This window comes from Otolemur garnettii, unplaced genomic scaffold (assembly GCF_000181295.1).
Source record: "Otolemur garnettii isolate 467f Iridium unplaced genomic scaffold, OtoGar3 scaffold00111, whole genome shotgun sequence".
NCBI lineage: Eukaryota > Metazoa > Chordata > Mammalia > Primates > Galagidae > Otolemur > Otolemur garnettii.
Window position 1 is genome coordinate 3,935,265 of NW_003852506.1, and position 21,464 is coordinate 3,956,728.

Sequence of the window (21,464 nt, forward strand, 5' to 3'; positions counted from 1 at the left end):
ACAAAATTTTCCTAATGGTAAAAGGGTCTATTCAACAAGGAGAAATAATAATGCTAAATTTGTATGTACCCAGTAACAAAGCTTCAAAATACCTGAAGCAACAGAATTGAAAGGAGAAATAAATGCACAAGCACAGCAGGAGATGTCAAATCTCATCTGTGAGTAGTTGACATAATAAAGAGGCAGAGAAGGAAAAGATTTAAATAATACTGTTAACCAACCTGATCCAAGAGACATTAATAGAACATTCTACCTAATGATAGCAGAATATACATTATCTTCAGGTGCACATGGAACACGCATCTAGATTAGGGGTTCTCAACCTGTGGGTCGAGACCCCTTTGGGGGGCCTCCTGCATATCAGATATTTACATTACGATTCATAACAGTAGCAAAGTTACGGTTATGAAGTAGCAACAAAAATAATTTTATGGTTTGGGGGTCACCACAACATGAAGAACTGCATGAAAGGGTCACGGCATTAGGAAGGTTGAGATAGACCATGGGCTAAGCCATAAAACAAGTATTGATAAATTTTTAAAACACCAAAATCATACAAAGTATGATCACTGACCATAATAGAATTATTATTCAATCACATATAGTTGAGAAATTCCCAAATATTTGGGATTTAAACAATATACTTCTAAAAAATTCATGAATGAAAGAAGAACTCACAAGGGAAATTACAAAAATATCTTGAACTAAATGAAAATGAAAACACACTGTATCAAAATTTGAGGTAAACTTAGTTTTAAATCCTTATATATATTACCAAAAAATAAAAAAGATCCCAAATCAATGGCCTAGACTTCTACTTTAAGAAACTGGGAAAGAACAAATTAAATTCTAAACAAAAAGAAAGGAAATAATAGAGTGAAAATCAATGACTACAAAGACAATAAACAAAAAAGCTAATTAGTAAAGCCAAAAGCTGTTCTGTTGAAAAAAGCAACAAAACAGATGAATCTCTATTGATACTGAATGAGAACATTTAAAAAATAGGGTGGCGCCTGTGGCTCAAGAAGTAAGGCGCCATATACCAGAGGTGACGGGTTCAAGCTTGACCTCGGTCAAAAACTACAAAAAAATAAATAAATAAATAAAATAAAATAGAAATGACCAATTTCAGGGATGAAAGGGGAAATATCACTATAAACATTAAAAAAATAATAAGAGGACCAGGGCAAGAGGTCACCCCAGCACTTTGGGAGGCTCAGGTGGGAGGATGGCTTGAGATCAGGAGTTTGAGACCAGCCTGAACAACAAGGAGAGACCTTCTTTACAAAAAATTTAAAAATCTGCCAAGTATGGTGGTGCAAGCTTGTAGTCCTAGCTACTGGGGAGAACAAGGCAACAAGATTGCTTGATCCCACAAGCTCGAGGGTACGAGCTATAACCACAGTGTGCTATGACCATGCCACTATACTCCAGCCTGGGTAACAGAGTGAGACCCTATCTCTAACAACAACAAAAAAAAGGATAATAAAAGAAAAAGAGAGAACATAATGAAAAAGTTTATGCCAATAAGTTGACAACCTTTAAATGGATCAATGTCTGAAAAGATACAAATTATCAAAACTGACTCAAGAAATAGAACACCTGAAGAGCCTTATATCAATTTTAAAAATTATTAATAATATAAAGCCATCTCATAAAGGAATTTTCAGGCCCAAGTAGAGTCACTCATTAATTCTAATGGATCTTAATAAAGAAATAATATCAACTCTCCACAAACTACTTCAGAAAAAAAGGAGGGAAGCACTTCTCAAATAATTTGATGAGGATAAGCTACCCTGAAACCAAAATCATTACAAAAAAAGGAAACTATAGACCAGCATTACTTACAAACATGGAGGGAAATATTCCTGAATCTTGCAAATGGAATCCCCCAATATATGTATTAAAAAGCAATACTATATGACCTAGGGGAGTTTATTCCAGGAATGCTAAATTTAACATTCAAAAACCAATCACTGTGATTCATATGAACAGAAAAAAAAATAGAAAAACTGCATGATCATTTCAATCAATATGGCAATAGCATCTGATAAAATTCAACACAGGTTCATGATTTAAAAGAATAATTCCCACTCAGGAAACTAATAGAAGGGAACATCCTCAATCTATTACAGAGCATCTATGAAAATCCCTCAGCTAACAACATGAGTAATGGTGAAGAAATGTTTGCCTCTGAAGTCAGACACAAAATAAGGATGTCCAGACTTTTATGGAACATTGTAATGAAGGACTAGTCAGATAAGAAAAGTAAAGATATACATAGGTAGGTAGGTAGAAAAAAATAAAACTGCCTTCATGTCTTAGAAGACAGGATCAGGAATATAGACAATCTTAAGGAATTTACCCCTCGCCCCCACACGCTACTAGACTAATAAATGGAACATACACAAGATGCAGAACACAAGATAAATCTACAAAATCAACTGCCGGGCAGGCACAGAGGCTCACACTAATCCTAGCACTCTGAGAGGCTGTGGTAGGAGGACAGTTTGAATCTAGGCATTGGAAACCAACTAGAGAAACAGAGCAAGACCCCCTATCTACAAAAACTAAAATAATCGGCCAGGCAGTGTCATGCACATGTAGTCCTAGCTAGTTGGAAGGCTACTCAATCGAGCCCAAGAGTTCAAAGCTGCAGTGAGCTATGATTATGCCAGTGCACTCCAGCAACAGAGTGAGACTCTTCCTCAAAAATAATAAAATAAAATAAAAAGACTTGCATTTCTCTATATTAGAAATAAACAATTAGAAAAAAAATTAAATATCATTTATAATAGCATACAAAAACATGAATTGAATGCAATAAATTTAACAAAATATGTAAAAGACACATTACAAGTTTCAGCAAACGCTGCTAAGAAAAATTAAAGAAGACCTAAATGTGAAAGATATATCATAAAAAATATGAAAAAAACAAAGATATATCATGTTTATAAATGAAAAGATATATCATGTTTATGGATCAAAAAACTCAACATAATTAACGTAAATATTTTCGAAATTGATCCGTAGTGCAAACCCTATTGAAATCACAGTCATCTTCTTGTTTTTTTACTTTTTTCAAAATTAACCAGTTGAGTCTAAAATTCAAAGAGAATTGCAAAGATCACAGAGTAGTGAAAACAAGTTTTAAAAGAAGAACCAGGTTGAAGACTTAACACTGATTTACTGTAATTACTAGATAAGTAAGAGTATGTCATTTTTACACCTAAGATACATAGATGAACAGAACAGAGTAGAGAAATAGAGACCCACACATACATGGTCAACTAATTTTCAACCAAGAAGCCCAAGTAATTCAATGGGGAAATTATTGCCTTTTTTCAACAAACAGTGCTAGAACAACTAGATACCCTGTTTTCTTAAAAAAATGAAACTTGACAAGGCACGGCAGCTCACGCCTATAATTCTAGCCTTCTGGGAGGCTGAGCTAGGTAGATGGCCTGTGCTCAGGAGTTCAACACCAGGCTGAACAAAAGTGAAACCTTGTCTCTACTAAAAATAGAAAAAACTAGCCAGGCATTGTGGTGGGCGCCTGTAGCCCCAGCTACTTGGAAGGCTGAGGCAAGAGGATCACTTGAACCCAAGAGTTAGAGGTTGCTGTGAGCTATAATGCCATGGCACTCTACTAATGGTGACAAAGTGTCCAAAATAAAAAGTGAAACTTGACTTTTAGCTTACATCATAACTGAACTCCACAAGACTAAACATAAAATTCTAAACCACAAATATTCAAGAAGAAAATATGGGAGAATATTTCGTATCCTGAAGATAGGCAAAAATTCTTCAGCATGACAGAAAAGCCCAAACCATAAAAGGAAAAGAAGTGATAAATTATATTTGTCAAAATTTAAAACTTCTGCTTTTCAAAAGAAAATGGAAAAGCAAACCACAGACTGGGAAGAAATACTTAGAATATACATATGTGACAAAGGACTTGAATATATAGCACTCACACAATTCACTAAGACAAATCATCCATTTTTTTTTTTAAAAAGGACACATAATTTGAACACTATAAAAGAACTATACAAATGGCTGATAGACACATAAAAAATCCTCAACATCAGGGAAATGTTTGGGCTCTAGAGAGGTAGTTCCCTGAGGAAAGACCTATCTGTTTTTGCTTCCTGTGTTATCCTAAACACTACAGTACATGTGTATATTTATTCTGTGAATCAACGAAAGGACAAATGTCAGTATGACTCAGTCCGGAAAAGTGACTTTTCACTGCAGATGAGACTTGATTTTAATGTTTTCAACTTTGGAAAACCTTGGATCCCTATTCTTAAATAACATAAAAAATGGCCAAGAGGGAAAAAAAAAAAAAAAAAACTCTTTTCCTATATTAGTTACTCATATGCTCATTGTTACAATCACATCTGATTAGAAATCTAGAACATTTTAGGTTTTCTGCATACTTACCTGTATGATTCCTGTTTTTTAAAGACGCTTACTCTTTCTGATTATAAAAGTAACACATGCTTCCTATAGGGGAGGCTAGAAAATGATGAAAAATTAAATTCTGAAAACAGAAATTCCCTAAAATCCCATCATCCAACTGCCACTGAGCGCTTCCTTCTTGGAGTTCCTGTTTTCTTTAGTCTTTTCCACTGTTTTGGCACCAATAGCATAAAGGGCATGAAGACAGAGGGTGGCATGAAAAGGAGTCAGGTGGGTCCCTTGGGGATGGAGGGGATGTTTATGTGGAATTTTCCAGTGGGCAGCTGGAAATGCAGTTCTAAACCAGGGTAGTTCAGTCAGATCCCTAAATGAGGAGAGAAAGGCATCACAGAGGTGGCAGGGAAAGCCTCAGATGAAATTTGTCCAGAAAAGAAAAGCAAACCAAGGAGAAAAAAGTTTCATCCAACAGAATCAGTTTATACTTACTCCAGAAAGTATAGGGATAAGGCAGGGGAAGCAACCCATTTGCTCTTGAATTCCTTATTTATGTTTCTTGGGCTTCTTTAGGAGCTTAGAATATGCTTTCTCTCCGTATTCTCCATTCCTGTGGATTGTGGCCAGTGTTCCTTTCAAGAAAAGGAGTTGACATGTGACATACACAGAATTAACCAGAATATTAATTCCCAAATGTCATTTTTTCCTTCCTCTAAATACGGATTTCCTCTATTATTTTTAAAAACATGAGTTGGTTGAGTTTGTGTAGAAAGGCTTTTCAGCACTATTTTCACACCCACATTATGATTAAACGATTCTGCTTAAAATGTGTTGTGTGAAAAAAGGCAAGTTTGTAAATGGATAAAATGTCTTGCTGACTTTTTTTTTTTTGGAGTCAGAGCCTCAAGCTATCCCCCTGGGTAGAGTGCATGACATCGCAGCTCACAGCAACCTCCAACTCCTGGGCTCAAGCGAGTCTCCTGCCTCCGCCTCCCAAGTAGCTGAGACCATCAGCGCCCAACACAAAGCCTGGCTGTTTCAGCCGTCATTGTTTGGCAGCCCAGGCTGGATTTGAACTCACCACCTTAGGTGTGTGTGGCTGGCGCCTTAGCCACTTGAGCCACAGGCACTGAGCCGTCTTGCTGACTTTTATCAGTCACGTTTATTTATGATCCTCTGGCTATCTTCTCAGTAGGCTGCATTCCTACTGCTTCGAGTTCTGCTCACAAAGGACAACCCTCATGAGTTTTTGTCATTTGCCAAAAAATTCCTATTGGAAGATTTGACTTGTCTGACTGGAGAGACAGAGATGGAAGTCCAGCAGTAGTTGTGCAAGTGAATGCCAAATGTCCCAGAGCAGATAGAAGTGCTGCTGTCTTCAGAATGGAAAAATGCAAGAAAATGCTGCCAAGGTACCCAAAACCTAGGTGATAACACTTATGTACCAACAACTTGTTGAAAGACCTTCAAACACCATTAGCATAAAAACCAAACAACTCTACCCAGAAAAGAAGCTTCTGTTATCTACCTCAAACACATGGATCTTAAAAGCCAAAGTTTCTTAAGCATTCAAATCTACATAGGATGTTACACAGAAAATATCCCCTACTGGACTGTCTTTCCCTCATTCAACAACCATTACACCAGAGCCCAACAACTACAGTGTATAAGTCTCAAAGGCTAACACATCCCAAGCCAAACTCTATCTTCTTCCCAAGCTCTTTCCAACCCCACCTCAAGATTTTACCCTTCCTTAGCCAAATCCATTTATTCCCCTAATTCACAACAGGAAAGGTAATTGGGGGAGGGAGATCCCATTCAGCTTTATGGGCACATTTTTTTTTATTAAATCATAGTTGTGCACATTAATACTATCATGGGGTACAGAGTGTTGTTTCTATATACAATTTGAAATACTTTCATCCAATTGGTTAACATAGCCTTCATGTCATTCTCATAGTTAAGACATTTATATTCCACATTTAGAAAGATTCATATGTACCCTTATAGGATAAATCATAGGTGTGCTGCCACTGTCCTCAAACAGGTAGATGCAGGGCAGGGGCACATTATGTCAGAGTAATAATGCAGACCTTTTTTCATGTATCAGCAATACAAGGTAAGAAGGGCTATAGTGGCCTCTTGAAACCACATGGGGGGGAAGATGTTAAGATTGCCTAGGATGAGAGTGAGGAGCTTTCAGCACAATGCCTGGCACAAAGTACATATTGAAAACATAATTAATGAATTAAAGGAAGCAACTTCCAAACATCAATGAGATGCTAAATGGGCCCACCTACACGGAGAAGCAAAGGGTTTTCCATAAGAACATAGGCCCAGGCCTGTCAATTCTCAGATGTGTAAAAGAAATGACAAAACTTGGGTTGTGCAGTGGCAGTAGGCTGGAAACATGGTGTGAAGATCTTGAGCAATATTCAGCAGACAATGGATATCTAGAAATGCCAAGGTGTCTACTAACTGAACTTTCTAATGTAATCGTGGTGGCCTTGTGGATAGCAGCTCTCAGAGAAGAAAAATGGATTTGGAAAATATATTGGTAGTTCAGAGAGATGGAAAGGTAGTAAGATGAAGTGACGATGAAGTAGATCATTTAATTTTGATCCCAAAATTAAGATGTGGAATCTGTTTGTTCCTTCAACAAATAATTAAAAGCGCTTTTCGCTCATCTTAAAAGAAACAAGCAAACACTCTCCTTTCTCCTGCAGGTTTTTCCTGGCATCCTCACAACTTGGTTTCATGGACAAGGTTCTGCAAAATTTCTCCTGCCTGTCTCACCCTCTCCCATGCACATCTATCTGCCTTCTGCCCTCTCCACTCCAGCCACTGATGCTAAATCCATCAGGCACTTTCCAATTCTTATCTTGCTGGACTTCTAGTTTTATTCAGCAATAGACAGGACTGGCCACTTCTCTAGAGCTTTTTCCTTTACCTTTTCTTTTCCTCAACATACCTGCATTCTTGGTCTCTTTCCCTGGCTATCTCAGTTCCTTCCACCACTAGCTGTGTACTAATGACTCCCAGATCTCTAGCTTCTCTCAGCCATCTCTCCTGACTCCACATGTGTTTACCCAACTGCCTCCTAGACATTTTCACTTATTCGTCCCAGGGGCAGCTGAAACTCCACAGGCCCCAGAAGGAAATCATTCAGCCTTGTGACCTTGGGCACATTAGTTAGCTCACTCCTTTAACTGTAAAATAATGGCATTGTTAATAGCCACCTCACACAAAAGCCTGTTATTAAATGAAATTGCACAGACTAATAACATGTCAGGTAGACCCTGCCACATGGTAGATACACTATCTACAAGTGTTAACTATCATTCTGTCTCCCTTCAAACCCACTCCTTCCCCATAAACCCACCACCCGTGCTATGCATCAAGCCAGACCCTGAGCATCCTTCATGAAGCCTTTCTCAAACTCAGTCATTCTGTTGCTGCCTGTGTATTCCACTTCCTAACTATCCACCTGTGTCTCTCCTCCACTGCCATCACTTTCAGCTCTCATCATCCCTAGGTACTAAAGCCATTCTTTCTGTGATCCTACTCTTACTAACAGCACACTGCATGACTCCACCCTCTTCTTGCAATCTTTCCATGGCTTCCCACTGTCTTGGGGACAAAATTCCAAATTCTTTGAAAGGACAAAGGTTCTTCAAGACTTGGCTCAGTCTCTCTCTCATTCCACCTTATTCCTTGGCTGGTCCTCCTTTTAGGGGGGAGCTGATGAAGTACTTAAAAAGGTCAGTAGGCCTCTCTTCCCCTACTACTTCTCCACGATGTAGCACGATGTAGCACCAGTGCCACTTCCCCTAGGAAGCCTTCCTGGACTTCTACTCCGATGAGTTTCTTTGTTTCCTTGGACCTCTACCCTAACACTTAGCATACTCTGATAATTATCTGCTTACTTGCCGTCCTCCCCCACCAAATCGAGGTGTCTGCAAACAGAACAACTTTTTTATTTCTATGTGCCCAACACTAGGCAGACAGTATGTTTCCCAAGAAAGTGATCAGGAAAGGTGTTTCCAGCAAAAAAGAAACAACTCTGTTCGGGCAATCAACGTAAAAGTTTGGCGAATCCCCACCTCCCATGGCACAAGGCGCAAGTGGATTTCCAGCGCCTACACGTCCTCCTAGGTGTTTTAGCTCGCGCAGAATCAACCCGCACAATTGGAGCAGACACACGGTTGCATCGGCAGAAGCTTTTTTCAAATGCACGCCCAGAGGGCTGAGGTTAAGTCCTGTGCCCTTTGTTCGAGGCAGCCAAGAACGAGGGCTCAGTGCCTGCCCGCTGGCCCTGGCCAGCTGTAGGGCCTACTCGAGCAGAACCGAAGACAGAAACGCACCCGAGGAGCGTCGCGTCGGGCGAGGGAGCACACGAGTCCGGGCCACCCTGGCGGCCTTGGAAACCCGCGCTCCGCGACATTCTTCACCCGGGCCCAGCCTCTGCGCCGGACAATTCCCCGAGCCCGCGGCAGCCGCCACCGGCGGGAAGCCGCCCGACATCCCGTCATCACGCGCCGGCAGCAGGGCGCGCAGCGCACGGGGCGGGGCGGGGCGGGACCAGCGCGGGCGGGGCGGGGCGGGAGCCGGGCACAGGAAGCGCCGGGAGGCCCGAGCTGTCCCAGGGTGCCCCGCGCGGCGTGGAGTCGGGCCGCTGCCGCCATCCCGCTGGCGAGAGGGAGAGAGAGGCCCGCCCGCTCGCCGGCCGGGCCAGTGTGGGCTAGTGCGTGAGGGCGCTGGGAGCCGTGTCAGCGAGACTCAGAGCGCAGCCGCCACCACCAAACGGACATGTTGGAGCCCAGCGCCGCCGCCGCCTCTTTTTCCTCACCCTGCAAACGGGACTGAGAAGGGGCCCGCCACCCGTCCGCCTCTGCCTCGCCGCGTCGGCCGCAGCCTCTTCCCGTCCAGCCTCAGGCTCCGCTTCTCGTCGCCTCCCCCCGCTGCCAGGCCCAGTCGGTTCCCCGGCCCCGCTCCGCCGCGGCGCGAGGTCTATGTGACCAGCGGGCCCGGTGCCGCCGCCGCCGCCGCAGCGCGAACATGGACGCCGTCAACGCCTTCAACCAGGAGGTGAGGGGTGCTCGGGGCAAGGGGGTGCCGGGCCTACTCCGAGAGCCGGCGCCCGTTTCTCCCGCCGCCGGAGGTTTAAAGCTTTGGTCGGGGTGGGGACGCTTCCTGCCCCGGTTCCGGGCTGGCGGGGCCTGTGCGGAGCGGCCTGTGGCCCGGGAGAGGTCGCAGCGACCACGGGAACTGACCCACACCCCTCCCCCACCGCCCACCCCTGGGTGGCGACCTTAGGCTGCCCCCCCCACCCCCTTGTGGCCTCCCCCAGCCCGCGTTGGCTCAGGTCCTTGTAACTTCGCCCCTTTTGGAGTCCGAGCACTCTCGCTCTCCGCTTTTCGCCCCGTTATCAGCTTCGCAGTGCCGGGAGCCCGCAGTGGGCTAAGAAAGAAGCGCGGGCGGGCGTGTAGGGTTGGGGGCGGGGGAGCGGGAGCATCTGCCGGCCATGGGGCAGGCGGAGCGGTGGCTTCGGTTCTCCTGTTGCTCAGGCCTCGGTGCGTGGACGTCTGGACTCTGATCCCGAGTCCGGGAGGAGTTGAGAGGGTGTTTATCCCCCTTCTCCGGGTATCACGCACTTGAGAAATGGGGTTATAACTCCATATCATTTCGAGTCGTGAACATAACTGCCTTATCCGCTGTATGCCCCCAGCGTGACACCTAAAACGTTGAATGGGAGAGAAGAGTATCTGCTTTGCCTTGGTCCGCTAGAAAGCCGTGTGTCCTCCACTTCGCTACCCTCACACCCTCTTCCGAGGTAGTTAATCCTCGACTCCCTTCTTCTGAAACATTTACATGTGAAAAACCTTCCCAAACTGGGAACAAAGCTGCTCCTTAAAGCTCTCTGGTTGTATCTCTGCTCATTCCAGGTGCTGCTTTTGCAGTGTAGAATATATGCTATTAGATTTGTGAGGAGGGGACTTGACCATTGAGATTTTAAAATGCAATTACAGAATGAGAAATGTAGTCGTGGGTTGAGTTGTATTATCTTCTTTTCCAAATACGAGAGATGGACCAACATAGAATCAATTGTAGTTGGAGAGGTGTTGATGCGGCGTTAAACACTTGCTTCATCTTAAAATGAGATTTTGTAGTTTTACGTGTAACAGAATTAACATGCGATAACTTTTGATTCGCAGTGCCATAATAAGGGAGCCTCCAACACGGCACTTGAGACCATTTATTGCTGTAAAGGTTATCCTAAAAATGATTTTTCTTCAGCTGATGGATACATAAAATGGCTTAATTGCCTTGCACGTGGTATTGGACAATGTCTTGTAACAAGTCAGTAGTGATTACTTTCAAAATAACAGTATTTTCTAATTTTCATTCACCAAAGAATTTGCAATAATAATTCCAGTAATTCAGAGTTAGGAGTTAACTTTGTTTTCTGAAGGTAAAATTCACTGGGATATTGGCTCCATCAGTGTAGAGAGTTTCTGTTCTTCCCTCTTCCCCTCCACCAAAGCAGATCCCTAGCAAATACGTGTTGAATGAATGAGAACTAATACAAATGGTACAATTGTTAAAAGATTTCAAGTACATTTTCCACCCAAGAGAAAAACTATTTTAATGTTTTAAATCAAAGTGTATTCTTAGTGTTTGTAAGATCAGAAGTATTTACTTCTGATTTAGGCATTATGGAAGTTGACATCAAGAACATTATTAAGCAAAGTATCTTCTATTAATCCTGAAAAGTGCCATCGGTAATCCTTACTTTGAAAACAAAATTAGGAAAGATACTGAGTCTTTGAAAAAGAGGGGAGGTGTTTTGACCTTTTTAAATGTGCAAAATGAGTATTGTCTTAATCATTGTTCATTTTCCTTTTTAAATAAATTTCAATTCTATTACTAGTCTTTTATGTACTGCAGATTGCATTTATACTGTGTATACGTTGCTAATATCAACTTCTGCAAAATTCATACTTACTTTTGGATAAATTAATCTGACTTTAAAATTCATCACATGCCTACTTGTTTTGTAGTGCTTCTCAAACTATTTCTCCCCTTTAATGAAATGTTATTGATTAGTTCTTTATAATCTCGATTCTTCCCTATCTAACCTTCATTTAACAAATTTTCGAGTGTCTGCACAGCTGTGTGCTAAATGCTGTAGGACTAAGGGTCTCTATCACCTAGGAGTCTAGTCTAATAGATGATATAAGACTTAGAATTATCACATAATAGTGTAATAGAGGACATAAGACTGTTATTAATAGCCTTAATGTATGTTAGAACAGCTTCCTGTGGGACCCTTATATTGTAGTGTAGGATGGCCAGGAAGAATAAGTGAAGACATGGGAAGAGAAGGTATCAGCTTTAGGATTTCAAGTATAGGAAACAGTATCAAAAGGCAACAGTACTTAGGGAATAGGACAGTAACTTGTCTCTGGAGACTACTGGAAAGTAGTTTGGGGTCTGAAAAGTTTTGTGTCTGTCTATAGTGTTTGCATTTCATTTTTAGGCTGCACGTAAACATAAAAGGTTTTAAGCAGTGGAAGTATAAGAAAAACTGTCTGATTTGTAGTATGTGTTATAGGATGCAGAGACTTGATAGGAAAGGTTGAGTAAAACCTGAACTTAGCTAGTCTGTAGTGGGAATGGAAAGGAAGGATAAGATGTGGGCCAAAGGAATCCGTGGACCTTTGCATCTGATAGGTTTGTAAGTGCCTTTTGTTTCTGCATTCAAAGTGCTGAGAGAGTGGTGGTACCATTACCACAAGTCATCAAAAGCATATTTAACAGAGAAGAAAATGTGTTTGATTTTTGAACAGGTTGAGTTTGAATGAAGTGTGGAATAGTCAGGTGGAAACTTGGCAGGTAGTGGGTATGTAAGACTCTTGGAAGCAACCAAGAAATAAAGGGAGACGTCTAGGAGTCACTTTCAGATGAGGAAACTTGATTTTCTAAGAAATTAAAAATAATTCGTCCAAGGGCATATTATTACTAGCTAATGGCAGAGCTAAGATTTGAATGTAGATTGCTCCAGTTTAATTGCTGCCTAAAGATAATGTGTTGTGTACTATCAGGAGAGTGATCATGGGTTAAAGATTTGGACACCGAAATGTTTTAGGGTAATAACATTTAAAGTTCAAATGTTGGCTCGGCGCCTGTGGCTCAAGAGGCTAAGGCACCAGCCACATACACCTATGGTGGTGGGTTCGAATCCCCAGCCCGGGCCCGCCAAACAACAATGATGGCTGCAAGCAAAAAATGGCCAGGCGCTGTGGCAGGCGCCTGTAGTCCCAGCTACTTGGGAGGCTGAGGCAGGAGACACGCTTGAGCCCAGGAGTTGGAGGTTGCTGTGAGCGTGATGCCATGGCACTCTACCGAGGGGGATAGCTTGAGGCTCTGTCTCAAAAAAAATAAAAAATAAAGTTCAAATGTTCAAAGTTTAGGGTGATGGGAGATGAGGAAATAAGAGGTAGTCCTTAGAAATTTGGTTTTGAGGGATAAGAAGGAAAAGTTGTTTCCAGGGTGAAGACATGGAAGAGCAATTTAACAATGAAGTAGACATTGGTGCTAGGCTAGTCCTACATGTGTATAGTATATATGAGGTTTTCCCCTTAGTATTCAGTCCTTGGTGTCTGTCTTGTAAGAATAGAAGCCTAAGAGTTTTTGAGAAAGGGAGTGGAGAAAACACACCCCAAACAGCAAGAGGGAATGGTTAACTTGGAGCAAAATTGTGGTAACAGGAAAGGGACAGATCAAAAACACAGGTTAAGAGGGGCGGTGCCTCTAGCTCAAGGAGCAGGGCACTGGCCCCATATACCAAAGGTGGCAAGGGTTCAAACCCAGCCCCGGCCAAAAACTGAAGAAGGAAAAAAAAAAAGAGCACAGGTAAAGAAAGTCTGTCTTTGATACATAGCATGTCCCAAAAGTCACCATACATAGAGGAAAACAAGAAATTGTAGCTAAATATACTTTTATTTCCAAAATATTCCTTACAAAATAATTATTTACATGTTGGCCACCTCTTTGTAAAATCTTGTAAGAAACATTTTGGAATTAAAAGTACAATTTCCCATTTTCCCTATGCATTGCACCTTTTGGGACACCCAGTAGTAGGAAAGGTGGTTTTATGGGAGACATACTTTTAACCAGCATATTTGGAAAACTTTTATGGCAAGATTCTTTTTTTTTTATTAAGTCGTAACTGTGTACAGTTATGGGGTACAATATGCTGATTTGATATACAATGTAGAATGCTTAAATCAGACTGATTAACATAACTATTATCTCACTTATTTGTTGTGGTAATACAAAAATACTATATTCTTAGTAGTTTTGAAAAGTACCATTGCATTATGCACAATAGGTGAGGTCCCACCAAATACCCTTCCTCCTCCTACCCTCCCCCTTCTTTCCCCTCTCCCTCATCTCCCCTCCTTTCTGTACTGTAGTTGTGTTTTATCATTCATATGGATGTGTATATGATGATACATTGGTTTCATAATAGTATGGAGTACACTGGATACTTTTCCCCCCATTCTTGAGATACTTCACTAAAAAGAATGTGTTTCATCTCCAGCCAGGTAAACATAAAAGCTGTAAAGTCTCCATCCTTTTTATGGCTGCATAGTATTCCATGGTATACCATCACCACAATCTGTTAATCCATTCATGGTTTGATGGGCATTTGGGCTGCTTACGACTTGGCAATTGTGACTTGGTCTGCAATAAACATTCTGGTGTATACGTCTTTGTTGTAAAATGATTTTTGATCTTCTAGGTAGATACCTAGTACAGGAATTGCAGGAACTTTTAGTTCCTTGAGAATTCTCCAAACTTCTTTCCAAAAATGTATAGCAAGATTCTTTTTAATTTTTTTTTTTTTTTTTTTGGTAGACACAGAGTCTTACTTTATTGCCCTCGGTAGAGTGATGTGTCACAGCTTACAGCAACCTCCACCTCCTGGGCTTTAGGTGATTCTTTTGCCTCAGCCTCCTGAATAGCTGGGACTACAGGCACCCGCCACAATGCCCAGCTATTTTTTGTAGCAGTTTGGCTGGGGCCAGTTTGAACTGGCCACCCTTGGTATATGGGGCTGGTGCCCTACTCACTGAGCCACAGGTACCACCCAATATAGCAAGATTCTTAAGTGTTGTGAAAGATGAAAAGATGAATGAAAAAGACTCTGATCAGTTATGACCAATATTTAATTGTGTTCTGCTGCATTGGTCATACACTTCTTAATGTGAAGAGTTTGGTGTTTGGTAAAGTTTGTGGAATGAATAAAGATTACGGAGTATATTTTTTCAGCCCATCTTCCCTGAATTCAAAAGATGATTATCTTGCCCCTCCCCCATTTTTCAGCATGTATAATTTTAAGACATAATTGAGGTACAGAGGTGCAGAGGGAATAAAGCTATCCTTTTTGTCTCTACTCCAGTCGCCTCTCCCAGCAGAGGCAATCAAATATTGAATTTGGTATTAGTTTCTGTGGCCCAGAAACATGCTATTCTGTGTATAATATGTGTGGGTGGTATATTGCACATATTCCTTGGGTATTTTTTTTCTTTTTTTCTTAAGCATTAATACTGTATATAGTTAAGGTTTAGTTAATTTTTGCTGACAAGACCTCAAGGAATTTTCTATTCTAAAACATGTCTTTTTGTATACTTGTATAAGAGTTTCCCTAGGATAACTGTTTTCAAACTTTTTGATTTTTGTTTAAAATTCTTAAATGTTAAGGAACACACAGAACTTTTGTATCCATGTTATATCTATTGATATTTATCGTCTTAGAATTAAACTAAGAAATGTAAGTATTAAAAATCACAAACTCATCATTACATGTTAACAAATTTTTTAATGAAATAATTTTTCTAAAACAAAAAAATAGCAGGAAGAGTGGCATTGTTTTATATTTTTGGAAATCTCATTTAAACTTTGGTTTAATAAAACCTAGATCCTCTTATCTACTTTTTCATTCAGTTTTTTGCAATAACACACATCAGGTAGCCTCTGGAAAACACTGCTGCATACCTGTGAGAAAATAAACGAAAAGGTAAGAAATGTCTTAGTATTAATGTGAAAACAGTTGTGATCTCAGAGAACCCCTGCCCAGGATCCTTGGATTAGCTTTTGAGAACTGCAGCGCTGAGGTGGAGTATGCATGTATTATTTTGTGGTGCGGGAAGAAAATAGGAGTTGTTAAATATTCGTTGTTATCTTTAAAGTTGGATATAAATTAAACTTTATGAATACTTAACTAGACAAATTGATGTTTCCACACTTACCTAGTTGGGCTGTCAGTCTTGACCCACCATGTTATCCTGAAGGAAGAGTTGAGTTCCACATCTCAGCGGGAAGCTTGCTGCTCCTTATTTTCACTTTTAACTGTTTGTGTGTGATTCTTGTATATTTTACCTCTGCATTATAAGGCATGATTGCCATCTAGAATTTAGCTCATTTGATAAGGATGCTTTGTTAATTATTTTTTTAACTATTTAAAAGCTTGAGTTTTTGATCATTTCTTTCTTCTGTGAGTGGCCTAGCTAAATAAATAGACAAAAGGTTCAGAGTTCTTTACTGTGTGGAAGAGATAGAGAAGACCAGCTCAGTGATTGAAGTAAAATTGGAGGTTTCCTTTGCCAAATTTGACCGTGTTGTACTGTTATCCCAAGAGTTTTCAGATGTTGAAAGTTATATGCAGTTTTCTTTCTTTTGTCCACTTGGGCAACCTGAGACCAAGGTGGGTAATGATAAACTGAAATCTTAATCTTCAGCAGCAGAGGAGGTCTGCCTTAAATAGTGAGCAGACTAAAGTTGTTTTTTTTTTTTTTTTTTTTTGGAGACAGAGTCTCAAGCTGTCCCCTTGGGTAGAGTGCCATGGCATCATAGCTCATAGCAACCTCTAAATCTGGGGTTTAAGAGATCCTCTTGCCTCAGTTTTTCTATTTTTAGTAAAGGGGGAGTCTCACTTTTGCTCAGGCTGGTCTCCAACTCATGAGCTCAAGCAATCCATCCACCTCAGCCTCCCAGAGTGCTAGGATTATAGGCGTGAGCCACACGGTGGGGCCCTTAAGTTGGTTCTTCAGAGCTTTCTATAGCAGCATTTATCACTGATGCTCCAGCGGAAAACATTCACTAACCTAGCCTGTTGTTTTGTCTAGTATGTGGTTGCAGAAAAGAAAAATGACATGAACACGTGGTAAGGAATTGATTCAGAGAAAAAGTAAAATAATGGAAAAGTTGGTTTATAAATCTGGTAAAACAACTAACGTTAAAACTGTACATAATTATAGAAAGTTTACAAAATGGTAATCCTTTTTTGTTTTACTAGATAGTAGGTTATTAAGTATGAAATATCTGATTTCCTTATGAACTAAGTTTGGCAGTTGATGTCTCTGACATTTCACTTTGATGCTGCTTGTTTATTTTTATTGTGAAGGTACTTCCTCAGTCTTTCAAACACATGTTTTGGCTTGTGATTATCTTTCAATTTTTTTTTTATTTTTATTTTTTGCAGTTTTTGGCCGGGGCTTGGTTTGAACCCACCACCTCCAGTATATGGGACCAGCGCCCTGTTCCTTTGAGCCATAGGCGCCACCCAGCTCTTTCAGATTTTTTTAGAGCAATTTTTATGAAATCCTAGAAAAGTCAAAAATTAGGGTTATTTTCGAATATGAGTTCCATCACAGAACCAATGTAGCACGGATAGCTCAAAAACCAACTAAGTGTTTGGAAGGATGTGGCTGATGAACGCACAGTACATCTGTGGTTTGGGAAGTTAAGTACTGGTTATTTTATTCTTGACAGTGCGCCATTTGGGCCACCTGAGACCAAGGTGGATAAAGGATAAGCTGAAAGCTATAGTGGAAGCAAATCTTTCTCAACCTATTCGTGAATTAACAGCAAGGTTTGATGTTACTATTCCAACAACATCGGACCCTTTGAAACAAATCAGCAAGGTAAAGAAGCTGGATAGATGGGTTCTGTGTGAATTAAACAAGCATCAGAAGAGAAATCATTTCAAACAGTTCTCTCTTTGCTGTCACAACCTAAAGCCGGGGTCCTCAGACTCTTTTAAACAGGGAGCCAGTTCACTGTCCCTCAGACCGTTGAAGGGCCGGACTGTGGGCCCCGGGATGAGTTGGCTACTAAGCAGGACAGGCAGTGGCAGCAAAAACATCTGGCAGGCCGGATAAATGTCCTAGGTGGGCCATAGTTTGAGGACGCCTGACCTAAAGGCAAACCATTTACACTATATTGTTATTATGATGAAAAGTGAAGGGTTTTTTTGACAATTGCAAGTGTTTGGTATAGTGGTTGGATAAAGATGATGTGGTGAATGCATCAGTAAAGCTAATTGTGTTCGTTTGGTGTGGTCTAGCGCTGATATTATCCACTACAGATGACACCTGGTCAGTGTATTCCAGTGGATGTCCACTGCAACTAATTGGATAAAATGATGAGGATGCTTGAGATGAAGCAGCCAAGATTGGGCAATAGAAACAGGCCAGTCCTCTTGCAAGACAGCACTCTACTACATGTTGCAGAACACTCAAGCTACAGAAGCTAGACTTGGAAACTCTCATCCACCATATTCACTAGACCTTGTGCCAACTATCTCTTCTAACAAGTAAAAATACTCAGTTCTCAACAAGCCATGGAGAATGCTTTTCCCAATTTCATTGCCACTCACTGTCCAGGCTTCTTTACTGGTGAATTAACAAGCTATCATTAAGGTGGCAAAACTGTGTCATTAGATAAGGTGCATACTTTAATTAATTGTACTGCTTTTTTTTTTTTTTTGAGACAGTCTCACTGTGTCACCCTTGGTAGAGTGCTGTGGTGTCACAGCTCACAGCAACTTAAAACTCTTGGGCTTAAGTGATTCTCTTGCATCAGCCTCCCAAGTAGCTGGGCCTACAGGTGCCTGCTGTGATGCCTGGCTATTTTTTTTTTTTAATTGCAGTTGTCATTGTTATTAGTTGGCCTGGGCTGGGTTCAAACACACCAGCCTAGGTGTATATGGCTGACACCAAACCACGGTGCTATGGGTGCTGAGCCTGTACCTCCTCTTGTGTGAAATATAGACCAAACTTTTAATTCAAAATCAGACATTTCATATTCCATGACCTAATACAGATTGTAGGTTCTCTGACATGGAGCATAAGGGAATATAATTTACTTCAGCATTCTTGGTAACTTCTGTGGATATCCACATGCATTAAAATGTCATTTTGATAATGCAGTAAAAAAAAATTGTTACTTTCATAAATGATGAGCCTTTAGTATCATAACATTTGTTGAGACAATATGCCAAGTTCTTTTTTTTAAAGCACGCTGCAAACTAACTGCACACAACATTAGTGATATACTAAAAACTACATCATTATGGGGTATGTAGAATAAGCAGCTTGCCTATTAACAGTTCAAATTTTTGGTAATGTTGGTCGATTAAAGTTATATTTCTGTCAAACTACACAAACGATGGAGATAGGTAATAGTTGAATTTTTATTAGGATAGGCTTTATTGGGATCTGCTGAGAACTTACACTAGGAGAGATATGTCTAAATTTCTGGTTAATAAGTATAATTAACAAGGGTACTGTTGTGATTTTGAGAACCACAAGGGATTTCACAAATGGTATTATAATTTATTATACCCTGATCCCCTTTAGCCTATTCAATATTTGCATTTTCTTTTGATTACATTTCATTATTGTATATTTATTGGTGTTGTGTATTTATTGATGCTTTTGAAGACATAGATAAATATATGGAAACCTGTTTCCAATAAACTACACTGTACCAGATTAATAGTAAAGTTAGCAAGAAAACCCGTGTAACCCAGGAGTGGAGTTAAGAATTAGAAGCTAAAGTTAGGAGCAGCTAATCTTTATCTTTTGGCTTTTTGTTGTTGTTGTTGTTGTTGTTTTATTTTTGAGACAGTCTTACTTTGTTGCCCTCAGTAGAGTGCCATGGTGTCATAGTTCACCACAACCTCAAACTCTTGGGCTCAAGTGATTCTTCTGCCTCAGCCTCCCTAGAAGCTGAGACTGCAGGTGCCTACCACAGCACCTGGCCATTTTTAGAGATAGGGTCTCACTCTTGCTCAGGCTGGTCTTGAACTCATGAGCTCAAGCAATCCATCTGCTTTAGCCTCCCAGTGTGCTGGGATTTCAGGCATGAGCCACTGTGCCCGGCCAAGAATGATGAAATTTTGAAATTTGGTTAAATTTTTAATGCAGTAGCTCAAGCGTCCTCAAACTACAGCCTGCAGGCCACATGCAGCCTGCCTTGGACATTTATCCGGCCCGCCGGGTGTTTTTGCCACCACTGCCTGTCCTGCTTAGCAGCCGACTCATCTTGGGGCCTGCAGTCCGGCCTTCCAATGGTCTGAGGGACAGTGAATTGGCCCCCTGTTTAAAAAGTTTGAGGACCTCTGCAGTAGATATAGTCAACATTTAAAACTTGACATGTGCATTTATGTGTTTGTTTTTTTACTAATTTACACTCAATTAAAACAGTTTATTAAGGATTTTATAAATGTTAACATTTTTAATTTTTTTTCCAAATTATATCCTAGAACTATTTATTTCTTTTACTGAGGCATAGGAGGAAATATTTAATTCACAAATATATTTCATAGCCAATGTTGAGGGGACACAAAGTTCACTAGTGAGGCATGGTGAAAATGATCTTTAAAAAATGGTACCTGTGTACCTGTTCTAGTAAAGTAGAGCAATGGCATGGATAAAATGTGCTTCACATTTTCTAAAATCATCTTCTGGCCTATTTCTTGAGGAAATGAAAAGGAAGGAGTCATGGATTGATTGCAGTTCAGTGAACCAAAATGGAAGTAAGGAATGGAAAAATGACCTGTTGTGATAAGCTGGAACTAACTGGATTGGTTAAAAACTCTGGTGAGGGAAATCCATGTTGATTCTGAAAGTGAAAAGTTTGGAAATTGTAGGGGAGGTAGTATAAAATGAATAAATTAAGGGTAAGCCATCAGAAATTAACTACTTAGAAAATTGGTTCCACCAGCCATAAATGGACACAGAATTGGAGTTTGGTGATACAGTTAAAGAGTGAGAAATAATGCAGATGAAGTTTAAACGGCTATTTGCTACATTACTATATTCTATTTCCATAATGCATAGAGAAATTTAACCTACTAAACCTAAACACTGTTTCATATTTATTATTAAATGTGAGTTTTGCATTTAACATGTATTTTTTTGTAGAACATTTCTTTAAATTCTGCAACAGGGAGTTGACAAGTTTGTGGGAGAAGGTGCTAATTTAGTAATTTAGGAAAAAGTATGCCACTCTTTTTAAACTCCTTGAATTATAGACTATTTTATGCAAGTTTGTTATAAAAGTGTCTGGTTTGGAATTTTTTAATTTGAAGCATAAATTGTATGCAGAAATACTTAATAGATGGGGCTATTTTATGTCAAAATAAAGACCTTGTTCAGAAGGAGCAGGGAAACAGTACCATGTCTTTTCCTGGCTCTGTTTTAAAAAGCTTTGTAAATTTGCTCTACCTTAGGAATATTTCATATCAATGCCAGACCTGTCTTTGTCTTCATACCTTTCCCTAAGCAAGTGGAGAAATGGTTAAACATTTAGGTTTCAAAGAGTTTGTGAAAATGAATAGAATTTATATGGCAGTAAATTACATTTGCATATCAATATTTAAAGGGTTGTTCTTTAATGGACAGATGTTAACAAAAATCAGAGCCATTTCCCAGATTTGGATTTTACATCCACAAGGGTTTCAGTTACTATAGGTATTTAAGAAGGAAATTTTAACATTTATTTTTAAAAATTAAAAGCCAGTAATTTTGAAAAGTTGTTTTAAATTTATGAATTTTAATTTTTTGTTTGAAAATTAATGCAAGTTAGGTAAATTTAAATTAGAAAATGAAGAAAAGAAATAAAATAATCCTATAAAACACTATTAACATTTTAGAGTATTTTTCTTCAATCTTTTTTGTTCATCCACTTGT

The 21,464-nt window shown here is 40.1% G+C and overlaps 1 protein-coding gene across 1 annotated transcript in view; it reads left to right on the forward strand.

The window, feature by feature from the left end:
* Nucleotides 1-9,063: 9,063 nt before the first annotated feature.
* SCAF4 (SR-related CTD associated factor 4) overlaps nt 9,064-21,464 on the forward strand; it is a 62,695-nt gene continuing 50,294 nt past the window's right edge. The window contains exon 1 of the mRNA XM_012809673.2: nt 9,064-9,507. Coding sequence (XP_012665127.1) covers nt 9,478-9,507 — 30 coding nt within the window. The 5' untranslated portion in view covers nt 9,064-9,477. The remainder of the gene's footprint in view (nt 9,508-21,464) is intronic.